This window comes from Vespa crabro, chromosome 24 (genome assembly GCF_910589235.1).
Source record: "Vespa crabro chromosome 24, iyVesCrab1.2, whole genome shotgun sequence".
NCBI lineage: Eukaryota > Metazoa > Arthropoda > Insecta > Hymenoptera > Vespidae > Vespa > Vespa crabro.
The window spans coordinates 3,670,689-3,693,017 of NC_060978.1; the positions used below are offsets into that span (position 1 = coordinate 3,670,689).

Genomic DNA, 22,329 nt, shown 5'->3' on the forward strand with positions numbered 1-22,329 from the left:
AAGAGTTGCAAGTTCCTTGGTAAAAGAATTTCGCATAAATGAAATCATTCGGAAAAAGCAGAGCATATAATAAAAGAGGTTGCAAACAAAAATAAGCGCCAATGTGTGTGCCATGAAAATATAGAAAAGTTTTATCCGTTATCATAACAATTTGTCATTAATATTCTAAAAACATGTTATAGTTGAAAATTAAATAATCGGTATATGGATATTATTGTTAATCGGTAAGTATATGTAATTGGTATTAGATCATCGATGTCAAAGGTTGCTGACGCATATCGTATGTGCCTACGATATATTTCGACGAACTTGAGATGGTAACAGTTTATAATAATTTATTACGCGCGATCTATTTCGCATGGTAAAAATAAATGTAATACATACATATTTGAAAATTTATTCGTTTCTAAGAAAATTCAGAACAAATCGTCAAAGCCAAATTCTAGGTTCATTTTTAGAATTAACCAATGTTATCCTCGTTAATATTAATATTTATGTCAATACATGTTCTATTTAATCATCCCTCGAATAATAAGTTCGTATTTAAGTTCGTCATCGTCAGTATCAAGTAATGAATATTGATTGGTTAGTTGGTTCATTGAAAAACTTATTCATTTTTTTCTTTTTTTTTCGTTTATCAACATAACATGAAATGCTTATAAAGTTGGACCTTTATTAATCGTTTAATCGTCAAAGAAGTATAAACGACTCTATATATAGGGATACACTAGTTTGCGATTTATCCGCAATAACGCTGTTTATTGTAGATGCAACCTTAGGTGTGCCGCGTCTGCGCATGTGCGAAATCTCCTCCCATGCCGACAACCGTAAGTAAAAGGAATGGAAAATGCCAGTTTAACGCAGTACCAGTTCGAATTCTGTCTAAGATCTCTACCGGCACGCTCCTATCGAGGAATCTCTAATTACTATTTCGATTTTCAACATGGCTATTTGTAAGTTACCATATCGTATATATTAATTATTTTATTAATCTTGAAATTTCATTTATAATTACTATTATACAAATTTTATTCCCCAAAGAGAATTTTTATGTCTCGATTTAATAGAGATCAGGCCTTTTAACATGTTCATCATTGAGCTCGAAATCGCTTGGTATAAGGAAAAATTGATCGTCAAACAGATTCATATGAAAAACTGATAGAAACGTTCATATTGCGCAATAAACTTAGCGTGTGAGTTGGACATAATGAGCGTCTCTCTCTTACTAATAGAATTCATATATTTAAGTCTGAATCATACCAGAAAATAACAAAACATGTCTCTCTATTCCTATTTAATTCACAATTTGCCTTCAATGGGAATTACTAAACCGCACAAACAATTGATTAAATAATATACTTACGGTTATACATATTTGAGACTTCATTGAAAGAGGCTTTATTTGAAGAAAAAAAAAAAAAGAAAACGAAAAGAAACGTAATTATTTATCTATTCGTTTGCCGACACAATTAGGCAGGTGTATATGACGATTATAATGACGATCCGCGTTTGGTCGATTTGAAAATGGCTGCTGTCTAGTGATGCGAAAAAAACGAAAAGTAGAATGTTCCCTGAAAGAAGCACGTCGTATAGATGCTTCTAAATATAGTCAAGGGCGCGGCTGTGCCGGTTTGACAAGCCGATCGTCGGTCGGTAAACCGGCCGGTGTTTGCATTCCTTCCAACTTTTATGTTATTCTTCCGTTTCCTTGTTGTTTGATTGTTATATCGTTTCGTCGTTCAATGCATGAATTAAATAAAATCGATCGATGAAGCAACACCACATAAAAACTACAATATCTTTCCCATTATAAGCGATTGATACGTAAAAATACATTTCTAAACTGAACGTTCACTTCGATCGGTTTACAACTGCTCAAAATAAAGCGACTATTTACTCGTAGAGTTATTTCTTCTCTTTCAAGGATAAAATCAAGTGTTGTCTAGTTCTAATTTTTGCGTTATAAACTCCAAAGGACAAAGTTATTTTTTAATATCGCAGAGAAAGAAAGTAGGATTGGTAGTATTTTAGATGACGCAGCAGCAACGAAAGGATATTCGCGTTACACGTGCCCTATACGCTATCAGAAGGTTTCTATTTTAGAAGCGTGCCTTCCTCTGGAATTCTCTGACAGAATCGAATGTCTCAATATTTGTTCCAACATTTCAAACTTTTATCCCATCTCTCTATCAATTTTCTATATTGTAAGTCCATAGGTGATTCGTAAACAAAAACATTATATTTATCTTCGTTATACGTTCCTAATTTGAATTTTCTTGACTATTTTCGGAAAGTTCACGAACTCCATGCTTAAGAACAATAAGATAAACTTGGCGTTACGAAGCGCGGCGTCTCGCGTTCCAGTATAGTCTTTATTTACTAGGAAGTAAAGTATATTAAAAGAAATGTGTTGCGGATGGTAAACGAGAGACAGTTGCTGCCATGGGAGGTCAATGACATCAGGAAACAGTTACACCGTTTTGACTTGCTTCTCTTCCATGTATTAACGTCTTACTGCCAGGAAGAGGAGGATTTATTTACCTTTCTCTTTATTTATTATTACTTTTTTCTTCTTTTCTGAAGACAACACAATTTTATATATATATATATATATATATATATATATATATATATATATGATCAAAATAAATCACAATTATAAAGCAATCAAATTTCGTTAATGAGAAATGTTACGCGTACAAAAATTAAATGGTTCTCTTTAATGGAACATTAATTTTAGAACATCTAAAAGTGCATGCGCTCGACGTGCTTTTCGAAGAGACCAACTGCTTTCTTTGATAAAAAAAAAAAACCGATTCTAACGACTGTATTTTTCATGAAATCTTTTCTTCGCTTCATCAAAATGAGCAGCCGCGTAATCGCGATGACCGAAATAACGAGATTCATTGTTGCGCAATGACTAATTCTCACTCAATGACACTAATCTTCTCGCTATTATGTTAATTACTAATACAGTATACCCTACATTATTAGACAAAGCCAATTTGGAGACTTTAATATTCTCTCGAGTTCTCTCGCGTCGCTTTCGAAGAATATTTTATTAGCAGTATGTTAATTCTCAAGGCGACAGTATTGACATTCGTTTCGTTGTTTATCAAATTTTTCGCCTTATTAAATGCGATTAATTAAGTTTCGCAGCTGCTCAGCATCTGCGAAACGATCGAGAAGAGAACTCGTCGCTATCGTATAAAGACTTTTTTCAAGAGCAACGAGCACAAACTCCTTGGCATTTCTTAAATTTTATTCGATAGTTAATTAATAATCATCGAAAAATCGTCGTAGAAGCTAGGAGCTAAGAGCGCTTGGCTTTCAAAAGTTTACAATCACGATTAGAGATCGGCAAACCTTAATCCTCTTCTTTGAGTCAAAAGTCAATGATAATTATCATCATACGCGCATATTTTATCATAGTTTGATAGCTGCTTCGTGTCTCTCCAAAAAAACACGATGAATTGATGTTTATAGAATTTAGATCGACTTCCTCTTAAATGAAATAATACACTTCTAAATATGAATGACATCATCTCAATGACGTTTATTCACAACTAGCATCGGCTGACTCGGCGATGACCTCGATTTACCTATTGATTAATTTTACTTTCATAATAATATAGTACGAGGGTTGCCGGTTGAATGGATAAGAAATTGCGCAAATATAAGAGAGAGAGAGAGAGAGAGAGAGAGAAAGAGAGAGAAATGGTTAGAACAATTTGTTCTTCCTCTACGACGTTGCTGATGATGTCACCGTTAAAAGTTACCTTCGTGGCATAACTTCACTATTTATAAGCATTGCCTTCTCGTGCCGTTGTCTACTCAATGCGAATATTGCATCTTTGATACGTTCACGAATGATTCTGGAAACAATGTTTACTAGAAGAGAGAGAGGTTTCTAATCTTGCTTAATTGTTAGAAATGCGTTTAGATGTAAAAGGCGATGAATTATCATTTACTTAACTGTCAACGTTTTTCTCACTAGAGCGTGACTCTTACTATTCCTATTGTTTTTAGAAACGATTTCTAATATCCTAATCGATGATATATCGTCGCTTGAATTTTAGACAATGACTTTTAGCCATCGTACATGAAGAAGATATATGCGAATGAAAATAGTCATCAGTTTTGTTCTTAACTGCGTGTCGAGGAACGTAACGACGACGCGTCATCGCGTAAATTACATTTACGAGTATGATAGATCTCCATGAACTAACTCGCGCGAGCCGAAGGAATGTCCATCGTAGTTTGCCAGTTAAGTTAAACTCCAACGAATTTGCTAATACGTTTACGACTAACCGATAAGTTTACGACCAAGATAAAATGTGTTTTTATTGTCTTCTTTCCTTATACGTTCGACGAATTTTTTGATAATTTACTTGAAAAAAGAAAAAACAAAAGAGGAAAAAAAAATCCAATCGTTAAGTTAGACAGCAAAAATATTTTTCGTTCATTTTCCAAAGCTTACAGCTCATTGCGAAAGACAACATTCTAGAAATTTCTAACCTTTTCAACTTCCAAAGTAGAGAAACTTTCTGCCTATTCTAAACAACTTATTTAAAATTATAAACGACACTTGTTCCGTATACAAAAAATTATCTAAAATATTCATTATATTTGTGTATTATATCGGAAGTACAAGAAAATTTTAATAATCGTATCTAGAAAGGCGATCCATAAAAAATCGAGATTCTTAATTGGCGAACTTTTTCGTTTGTGCATCGGTGAAAAGTCATGCTCGTTTCTTACGTTCATCTAAGATTTCGTGATTATCCATGTCTGCTACGTTATTGATCTATGAGTACTACAACGTGTCCTAGTTCACGTTACCGACTGCAGTGAATTAACTGGCGTCAGGATGTCTCGACATTTTCGACTTTCTATCGTCCTTCCTCATAAATATTAAAATGCACCCGTCCTCTCTCCGGTTCATTATAATGAACCCAAGTTATCACGCGCTAGAATCCTCTATCATTCCTTGCGCGTTCTTTAAGTAAGTACCAGTTTTAAGTACTAATCCTCGCAGATGATCCTTATTGCGTTCAATACATTCAGATTAACCTCTAATAGGTTCCATCCTCTAAGTTCCCATCGAACTCGATCCTTAATTACCTGAATTACATAGATTTTTTCCTCCAATCTTCACGAATATCTAAAGTTTCTTTTGAACCAAACCACGCTTTGTCTTTCGCAGTATTACTTTAAGAAAATCTCGTTATCCCGTTACATCTATCTATCGTCACTCCTTAAAAGGAGGGCCGGGCTTTACCCTCACGCTATGATCTGCCGACGATAGAAAGTTCTACATTCGTCCACGGCACTCTTTAAATTTTCTCCAAAAAAAGTAACTCGCCAAATTTTTTTTTTCCTAGCGATGCGACAGTCGCTATAAAGTATCGATATTAAATAATATCCCTTTAAACCAGATCTCAATTTATTTACTCACTTATAAACATTAACTACTGGTCTGCTTTTGGTGAGTGTACCTTCACCGGAAGACTTTCTCGGATTATCAGAATACGTTCCTTCGCCGAGAAAGTTCCTGGATTATTGGGTTAACGTAGGTGAATCAACATTAAGGTGACAGACTCTCGTGATGATGACGCTCCAAAATAGCCACTTGAATGCCACAATCAAGGGCTTGCAGAACTCTCAGAAACGTATTCACTGGAATGTGAAATAACGCCTACATTAATCTATTCGATATTGAATTAACATCATATATATATATATATATATATATATATATATATATATATATGTGTGTGTGTGTGTGTTGTTATTAATTCGAAGGTCCCACATTTCCACCACTCTTTTATTACAGTCATTTACGAAAGAGCTGTCCGATAATAACATTCCTTTGTTTCCATTCGAGAGCATACTCTCAGATTATTACTCTCGCACGCAAGGTCCAGTGTGTCCAGTGGCCAAAGTCGACCGGCTGCCTATAGAAAAGGCAGATGGGAGTGTTTTTGAAAATCCTAACAAGAACTTGTTGTTTTCTTCTATTAACATATTCTTCCTGATAAACTCGGGATGACATTGGTCCAAATACGATCGATTTGATAATTATATCTAAGCTATAAAATAACAAATGATATATAGATATTGTCAAATATTGGTATTATTATTTATTGATTTCTTCTAAAGTTTCTGACTAATAACGTCATTAATTGCGCAGCCCTGTCGACGGAAGACAAATTGGAGTATAACTTCTATCCGGTGACCAGTGGACAAGTTCAATTTCGGGTAAAAGCACCCAACGATGCTCACATCGCCCTTACCACTGGTCCCCATGAGGATGAACCCATGTATGAGGTTAGCAAATACAATTTCTTTTTCTTTTTTTTTTTTTTTCCAAAGTTCCTTTTTACAAATTAGATCGAAAGATGTCTTCTCTGTCTTCATAAAATATGTACTTTAACATTGGTCAGGTTATCATCGGTGGATGGGCCAACTCCAAATCCGTCATTCGTAAAAATAGAACCAAACCGGAAGTTGCAGAAAAAGAAACTCCAGGAATCTTGACAGCTGACAATTTTCGTGGATTTTGGATAAGGTATGATAAATTGTTTCTCTTCGAAATAACATTTTGCCGATCCTTTTAGCTTGCGTAATATTTATACATCAATGCAAGTTACATAGATATTTCTTTACGAATAATATTCAGGTGGCGCGATGGCGAAATCACAGTTGGTAAGGAAGGTGAACAGAATGCGTTCTTATCCTATACCGATCCTGAACCATTCGGTATTGGTTACTTTGGTGCTTGCACCGGCTGGGGAGCCTCAGGAGAATGGTTGATCGAAGGTAAGCCTTTCAAGTCCGCATTGCTGCTTGGGATTAGGAATGTGCTACATCTTTACTATAACGATAATCTATATCTTTCTTCTCAATTATTTCATAGTATTTAATTCTGAATTTTAGTTTCTTCTTAGGGTAAAATATAGAGTAGGAAGTAGCATAGTTTACGCTGCCCTTTTATTACTTTAATGCGTTGCTGCTATTTACAGAAAATAATGTTTTCAAAGTGATCGGAAAAGAAATCCTCTTGTATATTTAAGATAGAATGTAAAGAAAGAATTTTAGAACGTTTGTATTTTATTTTTGGTACTTTTTCCAATTTCGGATGGGACTCTTCTAACGCATCGCGATCTGCACAGCCAGATGTATCGGAGATAACCGTGGCTGTACGTAATGTATAATAAAGGAGAGCCATTGGGCAAGGCTTCTTGATCACGTAGCTTGTGAACGTATCTTATTCTTTTTTCTTTTTTTTTTTGTAGATATCGCTTTGAGAATGCTCCCTTCAATACATATACATACGTATATTTTATCTCCCAGCACGAAACCTTCGCAACGTCCACGAATGCATTGCGATTGACGAGTGCACGCTATTATAACAAAGCACATTTATAAAAGGGTCGTCGACATTACAGATAAATTATTTTTCCATATCGATGCAGGAAGATTCGGTACATATGTATGTAATATATTTCTCATTTGTCTTATTTCAACAAAGAAAAATTCTTTCTTATCTTTCAGTTGCGAACGTATCTACGGAAGTCACCTTTTTCTTTTAATGCAAACGATTTTATTGAAAATCATATGTATGAAGATAGATAGATAGATAGATATAGATATATATATATATATATGTATAGATATACATAGATATAAATAGGCATATAGGTATTCTAGCATAAAATGATCTCACGTATCTAATATTATTCGATATGCAAGGTCTCATACCTTTGAAAACAAAAGACGAGCTCGTTTACAAATACCACGCGGTACGAGCCGGTGCTCTTTTCATCGAAGTCAAGGCCCAAAGCAATGCGCACGTTGCTTTGACCGATGCAAAGAAGGAAACTAATCCGATGTACGAGATCATGCTTGGGGGATGGGAAAATACAGCGTCCGTCATCAGATACGATCGTAAAAAGCCGGACAAGGTTCGAAAATCATTGATGATATTTTCTTTTTTTCTTTTACGGAATGGTGATCAGCTCTTCTTAATTATTTTTCTATTATTTTGTTGTTCTTCATTTATAAAATTGACCACTCTATTTTGCATAACGATGATTAATCGCGTTAGGTTCCGTTCGCGTGTCGTGTTATAACGCGATCATTTTGCGGTAATAGGTACGCGTGGATACTCCAAACCTCCTCAACCAGAACGAGTTCAAGAGATTTTCGATCTCTTGGCTCGACGGGCGCATCACGGTCAGATCCGGCGATCAACGCGGACACGTAATCATGGACTGGTTAGATCCAAATCCGATTGGCGTCAGTCACATTGGCGTACGCACCGGTTGGGGTGCTAAAGGAGTTTGGAAACTTCGATTCGAACAGAACTTGGAGTATCCTTCTCCCCTCGGTTCCTCCTCTCACAATCAGAAAAGTAATCTTTCTTGTACTCTCATCTTTTCTTTTCTTTTTTTTTTCTTTTTTCCTCTCTCTCTCTCTCTTTTGTTCATTTTCTTTTGCATTACTCGAGATCATCGTCAGAGCTAAGCACTTCACGGAAATTGAAAAAAATTACACATGTAGAAGAATCTAATCGTTCACTTTAACTACAAAAAAAAAGTGTTCCGGGGCTTATTATTTTCCACTAGTTAATCAGGGCTAATGAGCGCTGACGGATCTCGGGTTCGTTGAACAACGAAATCGTCTCTTATCGCTTGGGTGCGAAGCGTAATGTATCTATAAGAAACGCGCATGCCTCTACGTTCTTCTTTCATAATACGCCATGGATATATTTCCGATGGTCATATTACGTTGTTTTACATCGAAGGTTCGCTGGTAATTACATGTATCGTAAAATTCGCCGTACTAACTGAAATAAAACATCTTATACATCACACACATATTTTTTTTTGTTTTTTCACATCTATGCACACTGGTCTTACCCTGCTCTGCACGTTGCACGTTGTTGTTGTTGTTCCGTTCGTTATTTGCTTCTTTGTTATTTGCGAGCCTATTTATTTGTTCCCGTATGTTTGTACTTAATCCTATCGCATGGATGCCCTTAGTTTTTCACGCTTGTTAAATTTACTGTACGACATAAAATTGGTAACACCGACGATTAAGCGGAATTTATGAAGAATGAAGTTGTTTCAAATGCTATATTGCAAAATATTTTCAAAGAATTCATCATTAACAAGCTCATCTTGACGTTTTGTTCGTACGGAAAGTATAAAGTGGATTTTGTTATGGAAATTTCATTGCTTGAGGATTCAATCGATTAATTAGGATAAATCGATTGATCGATTGGATCGATTGCAGATCCAAATGTTGCACCTTCTGCTCCATTGGAAGTCCGAGGACTTGATACCGGAAGTCATTGCTGGTGCGATGCGACAAGTGTCATGGTGGTCCCTCCAGGTGGCGTCGAAGGAGGAAGAGACGATGAGCCTTTGTTCGTAGGTAGAGCTCATCATGAAGGTGCTCTCTTACCTGGCAAGGTGAAACCTAGTCACAGCGTTTGCTACGTTCCCTGGGGTGGCGCCGAGCATGCAAAAACAGATTATCAGGTATTTTTATTTATTAGATTATAACGTAAAAGTTAATGATATTTATTACTCTTTCGAAGGCAAATAAATGTATTATATTTTCCAGTTTGATGTATTAAAAGCAAGCTAAAGTGTATTTCAAGTAGCTAAAATGGTGATTTTGTCTTATTTCTATTATAATAAAATATTCAATGTTAAAGAATATTCTTAAATCGATTTTGAAAAATCGAGGATGTTAGGAAAATAAATTTTAATCGTTAGAAATGACAAGGATTAATATCAATTAATATAACAGGTACTTTGCGATTGCCATGTATCTTGGGTGTCAACAAGTGGCGGAAACATTCCGACAAATGCAATTCCAGCTGGAGAAACGGAAGATGGGGAACCTTTATTCGTTGGTCGTGTACATCATGAGGACACTCTAACTATCGGCAAGGTTCAAGCGTCTCACGGCGTTTGTTACATACCTTTTGGGGGTGCTGAGATCGGCTTCCCCGATTATGAGATCATGGTTTCTCAATAATTGTTATTCGATGCGCTCTAAAATTAAAAATCTCCGCGTTCGATCCATCGATGAATTTCCTTGATTATATCTTCTTTATCATACTTTTACTTTCCTCTATGCTATCTTATGATCATTTGGATAATTGGAAAAGTATATATTCTTTTCAATGTTTTTTTCTTTCTTTTTCTATTGACAAGAAAATTTATTAAAGACAAAAGAATCTCCTTAGGTCGTAAATCAATTGTCGTAAGAATTTTAAATGTCTAACTTAATCTTTCGAAGTAAAAGCATTCATCGATCGATGGGAAAAACTAAAGCAAATAATTTCTCAATGCAGTCGATAGCTTTCGCGTAAAAATCATGGCAACCCCGTGTTGCTGCTGTAGGGCGAGCAAGCCATTGCCGATATATATATACGTATATATATATATATATATATATATATATATATAGTTATATATATACATACACACACACACACACACGTATATATATATATATATAACTGAGCTATGTATTTAACTACGTCGTTGTTAATCTTCGTCGGAAGATTTGCTAATAATTTGTTGTTCTTTCAGAAAAAAAAAAACGATATATTTTTTTCATCATAGCAACATAGTTTTCTAATGCACACATTCGCTTCGTTGGAATATATATTTTTAGATGCTGTATTGATGATAATAAACGATTAAACGAATGTCTCTAAGAATAAGCAATGAATATTTAATCTCCCGCAAAGAAGTTTCAGAATTCACTTAAGGAGAAAAACAGGTATCGTTATGAGAAAAAGAAGAAGAAGAAAAAATGGCAAAAGTAATTTAGATTCTTTTTTTAATAAGTTTTTCTAATTTTCTAATTCGACCTGCCTCATGCTCAGGGCTCTCTTGAATGGTATTATTTCTTGAAGTTAATGATGCATCTGAACCTTCTGGTTGCTTGAATTGTTCTGTCAATAGAACTTGTTCCGTTCTTTTCAAACCCTAAGAAAATATAATGAAGATAAATTAATAGTATATACATCATTCGCAGATAAATGTTTATACTCTATACATACGTATATATATATATGTATATATATATATATATATATATATATATATACACAGACACACACACACACACACGAACGAGATCATTACCTTCATATCTAAAATTTTTTGAAATTCTGGTGCTTGTAAATCTGGCAAATGCATCTTACATCCTTTTACAAAGTCAGCAGGAGAATCTACCGGTGACATTACAATTTTAAGAATCATTTCAGCATTTGCCATACCTTTATCTACTATCTGTTTAAAAAATTTGATGGTTATTTTTTATAAAAGTAATTTTGCCATTAAAATTAACACATTAACAGTAATTATGGCAATTTCAGCGGTGAGACCGCTTTTTCTGAAAGTCGCGTACAATTTTCAATTGTCCACATTAAGCAGATTCTACCATTTAAATAAATAAAATGACATAGGACTAGATTAATGGTCCCGAGTGCATTAATAATATTACCTTTGCGTAAGAAGCAGGTGCTTTCCTTTGAACTTGATAACCCGTACAAGGTAATTCTAAAAGGGCTGTTTTCAGCATGTAAACATCAAGCAATAATTGCTCTGCTCCTACTGCACTTAACGGCTTACATTTATACAACTGTTGCACCAATTTGGGAATAAAAGAACTAAAAAGGTAAAATTTTTAATTGGACTTATGAATAAAATTAATATATTATAAATAAATGTTAATACACGAAAAATGTAAAATACTATACTTTGCAAACTTTACACATAGTTGCGTGAAATACTTTCTACAGGAAGATAATCTATCTCTGATTGAGGGAATCATCTGCCGTAAATGCACTACTATCGTATTAACATAATTACTTTGGTCTCCGACCGTCTCTATGGAGCTCCATTGCATCTGACAGAAAACAGAAAATTGATTATTTTACGATTACTGCTGTAACTAATGTTTAAATATTAAATATTTCACTTGTTCAACGTTTAGTTAATGAACTTGAAAAATATTGTATTTATTTGTTAAAAGACTTTTGTTAATTTACCTTAGTCATTGCAGATAAGGCAGAATCACAGGCCGCTTCTAAGTCTTGAACTAGTAACAAGATACAGTCAGAAATAACACTGAAAACAAATGTTGAAATTACATTTGGTTTTGCAAAATTCTTCAATTTACACTTCTCTCCCTCCACCCCTTCCCTAAGACACGTATACAAGATATAATACTGTACTCGTGAAAAATATCTTGCTCTTGAGATAAATTAATCCTTTTCGCATAACATTGATCCGTTTTTTCACGTAATTTTTCCTCCAATTGCTGTGTTGTTTCTAAACAATATTCCGCCGTTGTCAAGATGCTAAAAAGGATGCGTACACGTTAAATTGTTTTTTAAGGAATTTTTCAAAGATCAAAAGAAATTATTTAATCTTTACCAACAAATACGTGCTTGTTCTTCTTTACAAAACTTAGTATTTTCACCTTCTTTTAAGAAATTTTGAACATTTTGTATAAATCCAGATGTTGATAAGTCACGGAAATCTCGTGTTATACTACTCATACTCGTACCAATTCCTAGGCTGCTTCCGGTCCTGTAAAAAAGTTCGTTGTTACGGGCACAACTCGATAATCAATGAATTCTTAAAAATGAACATATTTATAAATATTTTGTGCCGCTAACTTGGGTAAATTATTTTGAAGTATCTTCACGGCATATTCTCGTAAATATTTTTGAAAGGTTTTAGCAAGGCTCAGCATTATTATCCCTGTACTAAGTTGTGTACATTGCAATATACATTTCTTATAAAAGACGAATAGATCAGCACAAGAGGACAGAACACTATTGGAGCCTTCATTGCCATCAAAATCTTTGGCTCCTGGGGGCTGAGCTTTATAATCAGATACAAATTTATTCATTAAATCTGCTAAATTACGGTCTAAACTATCGATATATATATACAAGTACGGCTCGAAACAACTTCCTATAAGATTTATGAAAGGGGATGCTTTTGATTTTTGATGTTCCACCTAAAATACATGTCAAAATATCTATACTTATGTATTATCTATCATATATATATATATATATATAATTTCAAACATAACATTGCAATATATGTTGAGAATAATACAATTACTTTTACCTGTTCACTTTCCTCAAATGGATTTTTAGACGTTTTATCGTCTGCATTATTTACAGTTGAATTTTTATTTTCAACCGATATTGCAGGATTATCAATAGATAATTTGTTACCAGTAAAACGTTTAGCTAATAATGATTCAAAATTTGCAGTTCTCTGAATCGCATACAGTAACAATTTAACATCTATCTCCGAACGTCTTTTATGCATTAGTTTGGTCAAAGCCTCATTTGTAACATAACAGAATTGAATGGCAATTCGTTCAGATACTTCCCAATCAGATGGAAAGATAGTACCGAACTTTGATTCAAAGTCAAGCAAGTGTTTCTTGAGCCATGCATATCGTTTATCTATTTTGTCCAACCATGCGTAATCTTGATTTTCATCGAATATGTGTGCATACTCTTTTAATTGAATATCTATAAACCATATTAGCAAATCTTTCCTATTAAAAAAAGGTAATATTTACAGCATAATTTTTTTTGCATTAAAGTTTGTTGTAGTATTTGAACATTACTTTACATGTACATCATTATAATTGTTCTAGTTAGAACAATTGCAACGATAATACCTACTTCACTTTTGGATCCAATAAAGATAATACTACGCATCCATCTGTCAGTTGATTAAAATACTTTGGGTTTTGTCCAGAAAATGCTTCTTTGAAATCTGTTGTAATTTGTTGAGCTAACTCGATATGTATTTGTCGAACCTGTGTTACAGAAATAAATTACAATTATTTTCATATATTTTACACATGCACACACACACGCACAATGTTTATAGCATCGTGTAAAATTTCTCACCTCATCCGATAATTGTTTAATTTCTGGTATATCCATGTAACCATTAAAGTGCTCCATGACTTCTGTCACTGCTTGTAAAGGTAAAATGATTTCTCCATATTGTTTCTTTTGTATTAATGTTCTAAAAGGATACATTAATATATGTAATATAATATTTTAGGTTAAAATCTTAAAATATAAGGTATATATTAACAAAGTACATACTTTAATGTATCAACTCCTTCGACAAGCATATGTAGATGATTTAATGTTGTTATAGAAGTTACAAGATTCCTTTTAGCAAAATCTAATTGTTTAATATCTCTTGTGATCTCTTTAACTTCCTCTTCTGATTGTTCCGCTTTATCCTTTATATCTTTGATATGAACAAATAATTGTTTAATTACTTTTTGAGCATCCTCCAGTGCTGCTTTCCCATCTTGACCTATATCTGTTTGTCCGCATACAACAGCACTCATCTCTTTGTCAATTGTATGGATTTTTTGTTCCATCTCATTCATTACATCGTCAATGTTAGACAAAGATTGTTCAGTTGGAAATAGAGAGTTTATATAATTAACGACAGTGAAATTTGCTTCGTCCAATGGATCATCACTGGATAATACCTAATAATTAATGAAAGATAGCCAATACATATTATATATGGATTGGCACGCATTATTAATACTCAAATTCGGAGGATAGATTTCAACCTTATAGATTAAAGTAAGAAAAATATGTTTAATATAAAAAAAATAAAAATACACACCTGATCTATCACATTTTGTACAGAAGAAGGGAATGTATAAACGCTGGATCGTAGATCATTCAAATCGCTTTCTTCGTTAGTTTCCATTGTGCATTACTATTTCTGATATTACTTTACATGTCCTTTTCTCTTACAACTTCTTATGAAGAACTTAACCTATGATGAAATGTTTATAATTGCCTATATATTTTCATCCTATTTATATTTTTCCTTCGAGCTTGAAAATTTGTTACCTTAGAACATGAATAAGTAGTGGTTCTTCTCTATTACTCTCTTCTATTCACATCGCTTATCACATGTTGTTCTCCTATAAACCGTTGTAAATATGTGTTAGAAATATGTTTATATTATATGAAAAAATACGGGAGAGACGAAAATGTCGATTAAAAATAATAGTAAATATGTATCGGTTGCGCCTTTTATGATTATTACATACATGTACGTAACGAAACTATATTGTCAATTCTCATAAGCGTTAAGATCACTGATCAGATTAGACAGAGAGATACTTTGTCCGTATTAAACAAGGCGTTCTTGTTGTTCGTAGGGGGTTAAATATTCAACAATTCTAAAACATTATTCGACAAAATAAAATGACATGCCTTACATAGTGTTACAGTGCTCCAATTATTATGAGATACTTATGTATAGCTGGCAAAGCTTTCTTTTTCACACTGAAATGCGCTTTAATTAATTCGCACGACCAATCAGCTGATTGCTACCTCGCAGTACTTTACACTCGACGTCAATAATAATTTTTCTCTGGGAAGAAAGTCAAACAATTAAGCTCTCTTTATCACAAATAGTCCGTTATGTGTATACATGAAAAATCTATGTATTTTCCTTACGCATGTCGAATTCGCTCTTTCACGCCAATTTTCCACAATTTTTGGCTAAACTTTCACTTATCCAATAAATCCTGTTTCCGAAAGGTGCCCAGCTTAAGGCTATTCTCACTATCGTTAAAGGCGCGCTTAACTATGGCGACGGCAGCGGAAAAAAAATGAACTAAAAATGCATTGAAGAAACATTGTCTAGATTTTCCTAACATCTCTCACTTTATATTTATTTCTTAATAATTATTGAATAAAAATGTAAACACATGACATATTTTATTATGTACTTCTGAGTCCTGACTGCCATTTATTTCATTTCAGTAATTTAACAAGACTTATATATTTTTTATCCAAATAATTCAAGACTTCCACGTATATCTACTATCGTACGTCTAAATAGAATATTTCCATATGGCTACATTCAACCATATTATAGATACGATCACTATATAATTATTTAAATAAAATAAAATGCAATACGAAATGTGATAATGCAATATTTAAGCAATAGTATATTACGTTAAAGATCGTATAGATCTTAAAACCTGTCCATAATGGAGCCGATAAAAAAAACAGCAATAATTATACAATAATAAATTAGTTTAAATATGAAACGACGGAAACGAGGGGGAAACATAAAATAATTTTACAATATAAAATTCCAGTAATTTAATAAATAATAATTTTAGTTACAAAGTAATTGGCGTTGCATAATGTAAACATAATCGTGCTATTACTTCAATTTGACAGATCGCGAGTTAGTTTTCTCCTGCCCCCAGACTTGTACACAACGCGATACACTTTTCTAAACGCTAAACCTTATAAATTAACATTATCGATAATTTTATAATTATTCAAACGATTCCTATAGCACGCGGAATAGAATACAGTAATATTTAAACAATAGTTCATTTATTTAAACATTGAAAAGTCTGAATCGCGCGCGGGACTTAAAATAATTCTAATATAAACTTCAAATACTTAAAAATTTTAATTTCAGAGAGGTTTTCTTTGGTAATATAAACATAAACGCACTTATACACGACTTTGACAGCTCGCGACTTAGTTTGCTCTTGCACTCCGACGTGTGCACTTCGTGATTATCTTTTCTAAACGCTAAAACTTATAAATTAATATTTTCGTTAATTTTATAATTATCTACACGGTTTTTATAGCTCGCGGGATAGAATAGAGTATTATTTAAACACTGGTTCATTTATTTAAACAATAAAAATTCTGAATCGCCCGCGGAACTTAAAATAATTCTAATATAAACTTCTAGTACTTAAAAATTTTAATTTCGGAGCGGTTTTCTCTTGTGACATAAACATAAACGCACTTATACACGACTTTGACAGCTCGCGACTTAGTTTGCTCTTGCACTCCGACGTGTGCACATCGTAATTCTATTTTCTAAACGATAAAGATTGTGAATTAATATTTTCGGTAATTTTATAATTATCTACACGGTTTTTATAGCTCGCGGGATAGAATAGAGTATTATTTAAACACTGGTTCATTTATTTAAACAATAAAAACTCTGAATCGCGCGCGAAACTTAAAATAATTCTAATATAAACTTCTAGTACTTAAAAATTTTAATTTCGGAGGGGTTATCTCTTGCGACATAAACATAAACGCACTTATACACGACTTTGACAGCTCGCGACTTAGTTTGCTTTTGCAATCCGACGTGTGCACTTCGTGATTCTCTTTTCTAAACGCTAAAGCTTATAAATTAACATTATCGATAATTTTATAATAATCTAAACGATTTTTATTGCACGCGGGGTAGACTAGAGTAATAAATAAACAATAGTTCATTTATTTAAACAATAAAAACTCTGAATCGCGCGCGGAACTTAAAATAATTCTAATATAAACTTCTAGTACTTCAAAAATTTTAATTTCGGAGCGGTTTTCTCTTGAGACATAAACATAAACACACTTTTTCACGACTTTGACAGTTCGCGACTTAGTTTGCTCTTGCACTCCGACGTGTGCACTTCGTGATTCTCTTTTCTAAACGCTGACGATTGTAAATTAATATTTTCGGTAATTTTATAATTATCTACACGGTTTTTATAGCTCGCGGGATAGAATAGAGTATTATTTAAACACTGGTTCATTTATTTAAACAATAAAAACTCTGAATCGCGCGCGAAACTTAAAATAATTCTAATATAAACTTCTAGTACTTAAAAATTTTAATTTCGGAGGGGTTATCTCTTGCGACATAAACATAAACGCACTTATACACGACTTTGACAGCTCGCGACTTAGTTTGCTCTTGCACTCCGACGTGTGCACTTCGTGATTCTCTTTTCTAAACGCTAAAACTTATAAATTAATATTTTCGTTAATTTTATAATTATCTACACGGTTTTTATAGCTCGCGGGATAGAATAGAGTATTATTTAAACACTGGTTCATTTATTTAAACAATAAAAACTCTGAATCGCGCGCGAAACTTAAAATAATTCTAATATAAACTTCTAGTACTTAAAAATTTTAATTTCGGAGGGGTTATCTCTTGCGACATAAACATAAACGCACTTATACACGACTTTGACAGCTCGCGACTTAGTTTGCTTTTGCAATCCGACGTGTGCACTTCGTGATTCTCTTTTCTAAACGCTAAAGCTTATAAATTAACATTATCGATAATTTTATAATAATCTAAACGATTTTTATTGCACGCGGGGTAGACTAGAGTAATAAATAAACAATAGTTCATTTATTTAAACAATAAAAACTCTGAATCGCGCGCGGAACTTAAAATAATTCTAATATAAACTTCTAGTACTTCAAAAATTTTAATTTCGGAGCGGTTTTCTCTTGAGACATAAACATAAACACACTTTTTCACGACTTTGACAGTTCGCGACTTAGTTTGCTCTTGCACTCCGACGTGTGCACTTCGTGATTCTCTTTTCTAAACGCTGACGATTGTAAATTAATATTTTCGGTAATTTTATAATTATCTACACGGTTTTTATAGCTCGCGGGATAGAATAGAGTATTATTTAAACACTGGTTCATTTATTTAAACAATAAAAACTCTGAATCGCGCGCGAAACTTAAAATAATTCTAATATAAACTTCTAGTACTTAAAAATTTTAATTTCGGAGGGGTTATCTCTTGCGACATAAACATAAACGCACTTATACACGACTTTGACAGCTCGCGACTTAGTTTGCTCTTGCACTCCGACGTGTGCACTTCGTGATTCTCTTTTCTAAACGCTAAAACTTATAAATTAATATTTTCGTTAATTTTATAATTATCTACACGGTTTTTATAGCTCGCGGGATAGAATAGAGTATTATTTCAACACTGGTTCATTTATTTAAACAATAAAAACTCTGAATCGCGCGCGAAACTTAAAATAATTCTAATATAAACTTCTAGTACTTAAAAATTTTAATTTCGGAGGGGTTATCTCTTGCGACATAAACATAAACGCACTTATACACGACTTTGACAGCTCGCGACTTAGTTTGCTTTTGCAATCCGACGTGTGCACTTCGTGATTCTCTTTTCTAAACGCTAAAGCTTATAAATTAACATTATCGATAATTTTATAATAATCTAAACGATTTTTATTGCACGCGGGGTAGACTAGAGTAATAAATAAACAATAGTTCATTTATTTAAACAATAAAAACTCTGAATCGCGCGCGGAACTTAAAATAATTCTAATATAAACTTCTAGTACTTCAAAAATTTTAATTTCGGAGCGGTTTTCTCTTGAGACATAAACATAAACACACTTTTTCACGACTTTGACAGTTCGCGACTTAGTTTGCTCTTGCACTCCGACGTGTGCACTTCGTGATTCTCTTTTCTAAACGCTGACGATTGTAAATTAATATTTTCGGTAATTTTATAATTATCTACACGGTTTTTATAGCTCGCGGGATAGAATAGAGTATTATTTAAACACTGGTTCATTTATTTAAACAATAAAAACTCTGAATCGCGCGCGAAACTTAAAATAATTCTAATATAAACTTCTAGTACTTAAAAATTTTAATTTCGGAGGGGTTATCTCTTGCGACATAAACATAAACGCACTTATACACGACTTTGACAGCTCGCGACTTAGTTTGCTCTTGCACTCCGACGTGTGCACTTCGTGATTCTCTTTTCTAAACGCTAAAACTTATAAATTAATATTTTCGTTAATTTTATAATTATCTACACGGTTTTTATAGCTCGCGGGATAGAATAGAGTATTATTTCAACACTGGTTCATTTATTTAAACAATAAAAACTCTGAATCGCGCGCGAAACTTAAAATAATTCTAATATAAACTTCTAGTACTTAAAAATTTTAATTTCGGAGGGGTTATCTCTTGCGACATAAACATAAACGCACTTATACACGACTTTGACAGCTCGCGACTTAGTTTGCTTTTGCAATCCGACGTGTGCACTTCGTGATTCTCTTTTCTAAACGCTAAAGCTTATAAATTAACATTATCGATAATTTTATAATAATCTAAACGATTTTTATTGCACGCGGGGTAGACTAGAGTAATAAATAAACAATAGTTCATTTATTTAAACAATAAAAACTCTGAATCGCGCGCGGAACTTAAAATAATTCTAATATAAACTTCTAGTACTTCAAAAATTTTAATTTCGGAGCGGTTTTCTCTTGAGACATAAACATAAACACACTTTTTCACGACTTTGACAGTTCGCGACTTAGTTTGCTCTTGCACTCCGACGTGTGCACTTCGTGATTCTCTTTTCTAAACGCTGACGATTGTAAATTAATATTTTCGGTAATTTTATAATTATCTACACGGTTTTTATAGCTCGCGGGATAGAATAGAGTATTATTTAAACACTGGTTCATTTATTTAAACAATAAAAACTCTGAATCGCGCGCGAAACTTAAAATAATTCTAATATAAACTTCTAGTACTTAAAAATTTTAATTTCGGAGGGGTTATCTCTTGCGACATAAACATAAACGCACTTATACACGACTTTGACAGCTCGCGACTTAGTTTGCTCTTGCACTCCGACGTGTGCACTTCGTGATTCTCTTTTCTAAACGCTAAAACTTATAAATTAATATTTTCGTTAATTTTATAATTATCTACACGGTTTTTATAGCTCGCGGGATAGAATAGAGTATTATTTAAACAACAAAAACTCTGAATCGCGCGCGGGACTTAAAATAATTCTAATATAAACTTCTAGTACTTAAAAATTTTAATTTCGGAGCGGTTTTCTCTGATATTATAAACATAAATGCACTTTTTCACGACTTTGACAGCTCGCGACTTAGTTTGCTCTTGCACTCCGACGTGTGCACTTCGTGATTCTCTTTTCTAAACGCTAAAACTTATAAATTAATATTTTCGGTAATTTTATAATTATCTACACGGTTTTTATAGCTCGTGGAATAGAATAGAGTATTATTTAAACAATAGTTCATTTATTTAAACAATAAAAACTCTGAATTGCGCGCGGGACTTAAAATAATTCTAATATAAACTTCTAGTACTTCAAAAATTTTAATTTCGGAGCGGTTTTCTCTTGAGACATAAACATAAACACACTTTTTCACGACTTTGACAGTTCGCGACTTAGTTTGCTCTTGCACTCCGACGTGTGCACTTCGTGATTCTCTTTTCTAAACGCTGACGATTGTAAATTAATATTTTCGGTAATTTTATAATTATCTACACGGTTTTTATAGCTCGTGGAATAGAATAGAGTATTATTTAAACAATAGTTCATTTATTTAAACAATAAAAAGTCTGAATCGCCCGCGGAACTTAAAATAATTCTAATATAAACTTCTAGTACTTAAAAATTTTAATTTCGAAGGGGTTTTCTCTTGTGACATAAACATAAACGCACTTATACACGACTTTGACAGCTCGCGACTTAGTTTACTCTTGCACTCCGACGTGTGCACTTCGTGATTCTCTTTTCTAAACGCTAAAACTTATAAATTAATATTTTCGGTAATTTTATAATTATCTACACGGTTTTTATAGCTCGTGGAATAGAATAGAGTATTATTTAAACAATAGTTCATTTATTTAAACAATAAAAACTCTGAATTGCGCGCGGGACTTAAAATAATTCTAATATAAACTTCTAGTACTTCAAAAATTTTAATTTCGGAGCGGTTTTCTCTTGAGACATAAACATAAACACACTTTTTCACGACTTTGACAGTTCGCGACTTAGTTTGCTCTTGCACTCCGACGTGTGCACTTCGTGATTCTCTTTTCTAAACGCTGACGATTGTAAATTAATATTTTCGGTAATTTTATAATTATCTACACGGTTTTTATAGCTCGTGGAATAGAATAGAGTATTATTTAAACAATAGTTCATTTATTTAAACAATAAAAAGTCTGAATCGCCCGCGGAACTTAAAATAATTCTAATATAAACTTCTAGTACTTAAAAATTTTAATTTCGAAGGGGTTTTCTCTTGTGACATAAACATAAACGCACTTATACACGACTTTGACAGCTCGCGACTTAGTTTACTCTTGCACTCCGACGTGTGCACTTCGTGATTCTCTTTTCTAAACGCTGACGATTGTAAATTAATATTTTCGGTAATTTTATAATTATCTACACGGTTTTTATAGCTCGTGGAATAGAATAGAGTATTATTTAAACAATAGTTCATTTATTTAAACAATAAAAACTCTGAATCGCACGCGGGACTTAAAATAATTCTAATATAAACTTCTAGTACTTAAAAATTTTAATTTCGGAG

General features: G+C 33.1%; 2 protein-coding genes and 1 long non-coding RNA gene across 5 annotated transcripts; 1 reads left to right on the forward strand and 2 right to left on the reverse strand.

Annotated features, from left to right (window-relative positions):
- Positions 1-89: 89 nt before the first annotated feature.
- On the forward strand, positions 90-10,747 carry LOC124432248. 2 transcript variants are annotated; one of them, XM_046980995.1, is made up of 9 exons: positions 90-224; positions 768-953; positions 6,194-6,330; positions 6,447-6,571; positions 6,683-6,822; positions 7,756-7,967; positions 8,158-8,416; positions 9,301-9,548; positions 9,823-10,747. In XM_046980995.1, exons 2-9 carry the CDS (start codon positions 944-946, stop codon positions 10,051-10,053), a joined length of 1,362 nt encoding a protein of 453 aa, XP_046836951.1. In that variant the 5' UTR covers positions 90-224; positions 768-943; the 3' UTR covers positions 10,054-10,747. The 2 variants fall into 2 exon arrangements, with proteins under 2 accessions (XP_046836951.1, XP_046836952.1); XM_046980996.1 differs by lacking the exons at positions 7,756-7,967; positions 8,158-8,416 and adding an exon at positions 7,176-7,202.
- Positions 8,445-9,294, reverse strand: LOC124432250. The gene is made up of 2 exons (XR_006944211.1): positions 8,925-9,294; positions 8,445-8,851 (listed from the first exon to the last, which is right to left on the reverse strand). It is a non-coding gene; the product is annotated as an uncharacterized LOC124432250 (long non-coding RNA).
- A 102-nt stretch (positions 10,748-10,849) lies between the features above and the next one.
- On the reverse strand, positions 10,850-15,712 carry LOC124432247 (vacuolar protein sorting-associated protein 53 homolog). Of its 2 annotated transcripts, XM_046980993.1 has the most exons (16): positions 15,578-15,712; positions 15,337-15,491; positions 14,963-15,036; positions 14,730-14,885; positions 14,186-14,586; positions 13,982-14,102; positions 13,751-13,887; positions 13,179-13,620; positions 12,716-13,062; positions 12,471-12,626; positions 12,269-12,394; positions 12,083-12,161; positions 11,792-11,940; positions 11,536-11,701; positions 11,175-11,321; positions 10,850-11,015 (listed from the first exon to the last, which is right to left on the reverse strand). In XM_046980993.1, the coding sequence occupies exons 4-16, from the start codon at positions 14,814-14,816 to the stop codon at positions 10,854-10,856; spliced, it is 2,520 nt and encodes an 839-aa protein (XP_046836949.1). In that variant the 5' UTR covers positions 14,817-14,885; positions 14,963-15,036; positions 15,337-15,491; positions 15,578-15,712; the 3' UTR covers positions 10,850-10,853. The 2 variants fall into 2 exon arrangements, with proteins under 2 accessions (XP_046836949.1, XP_046836950.1); XM_046980994.1 differs by lacking the exons at positions 15,337-15,491; positions 15,578-15,712 and adding an exon at positions 15,166-15,320.
- Between the last annotated feature and the right edge of the window lie 6,617 nt (positions 15,713-22,329).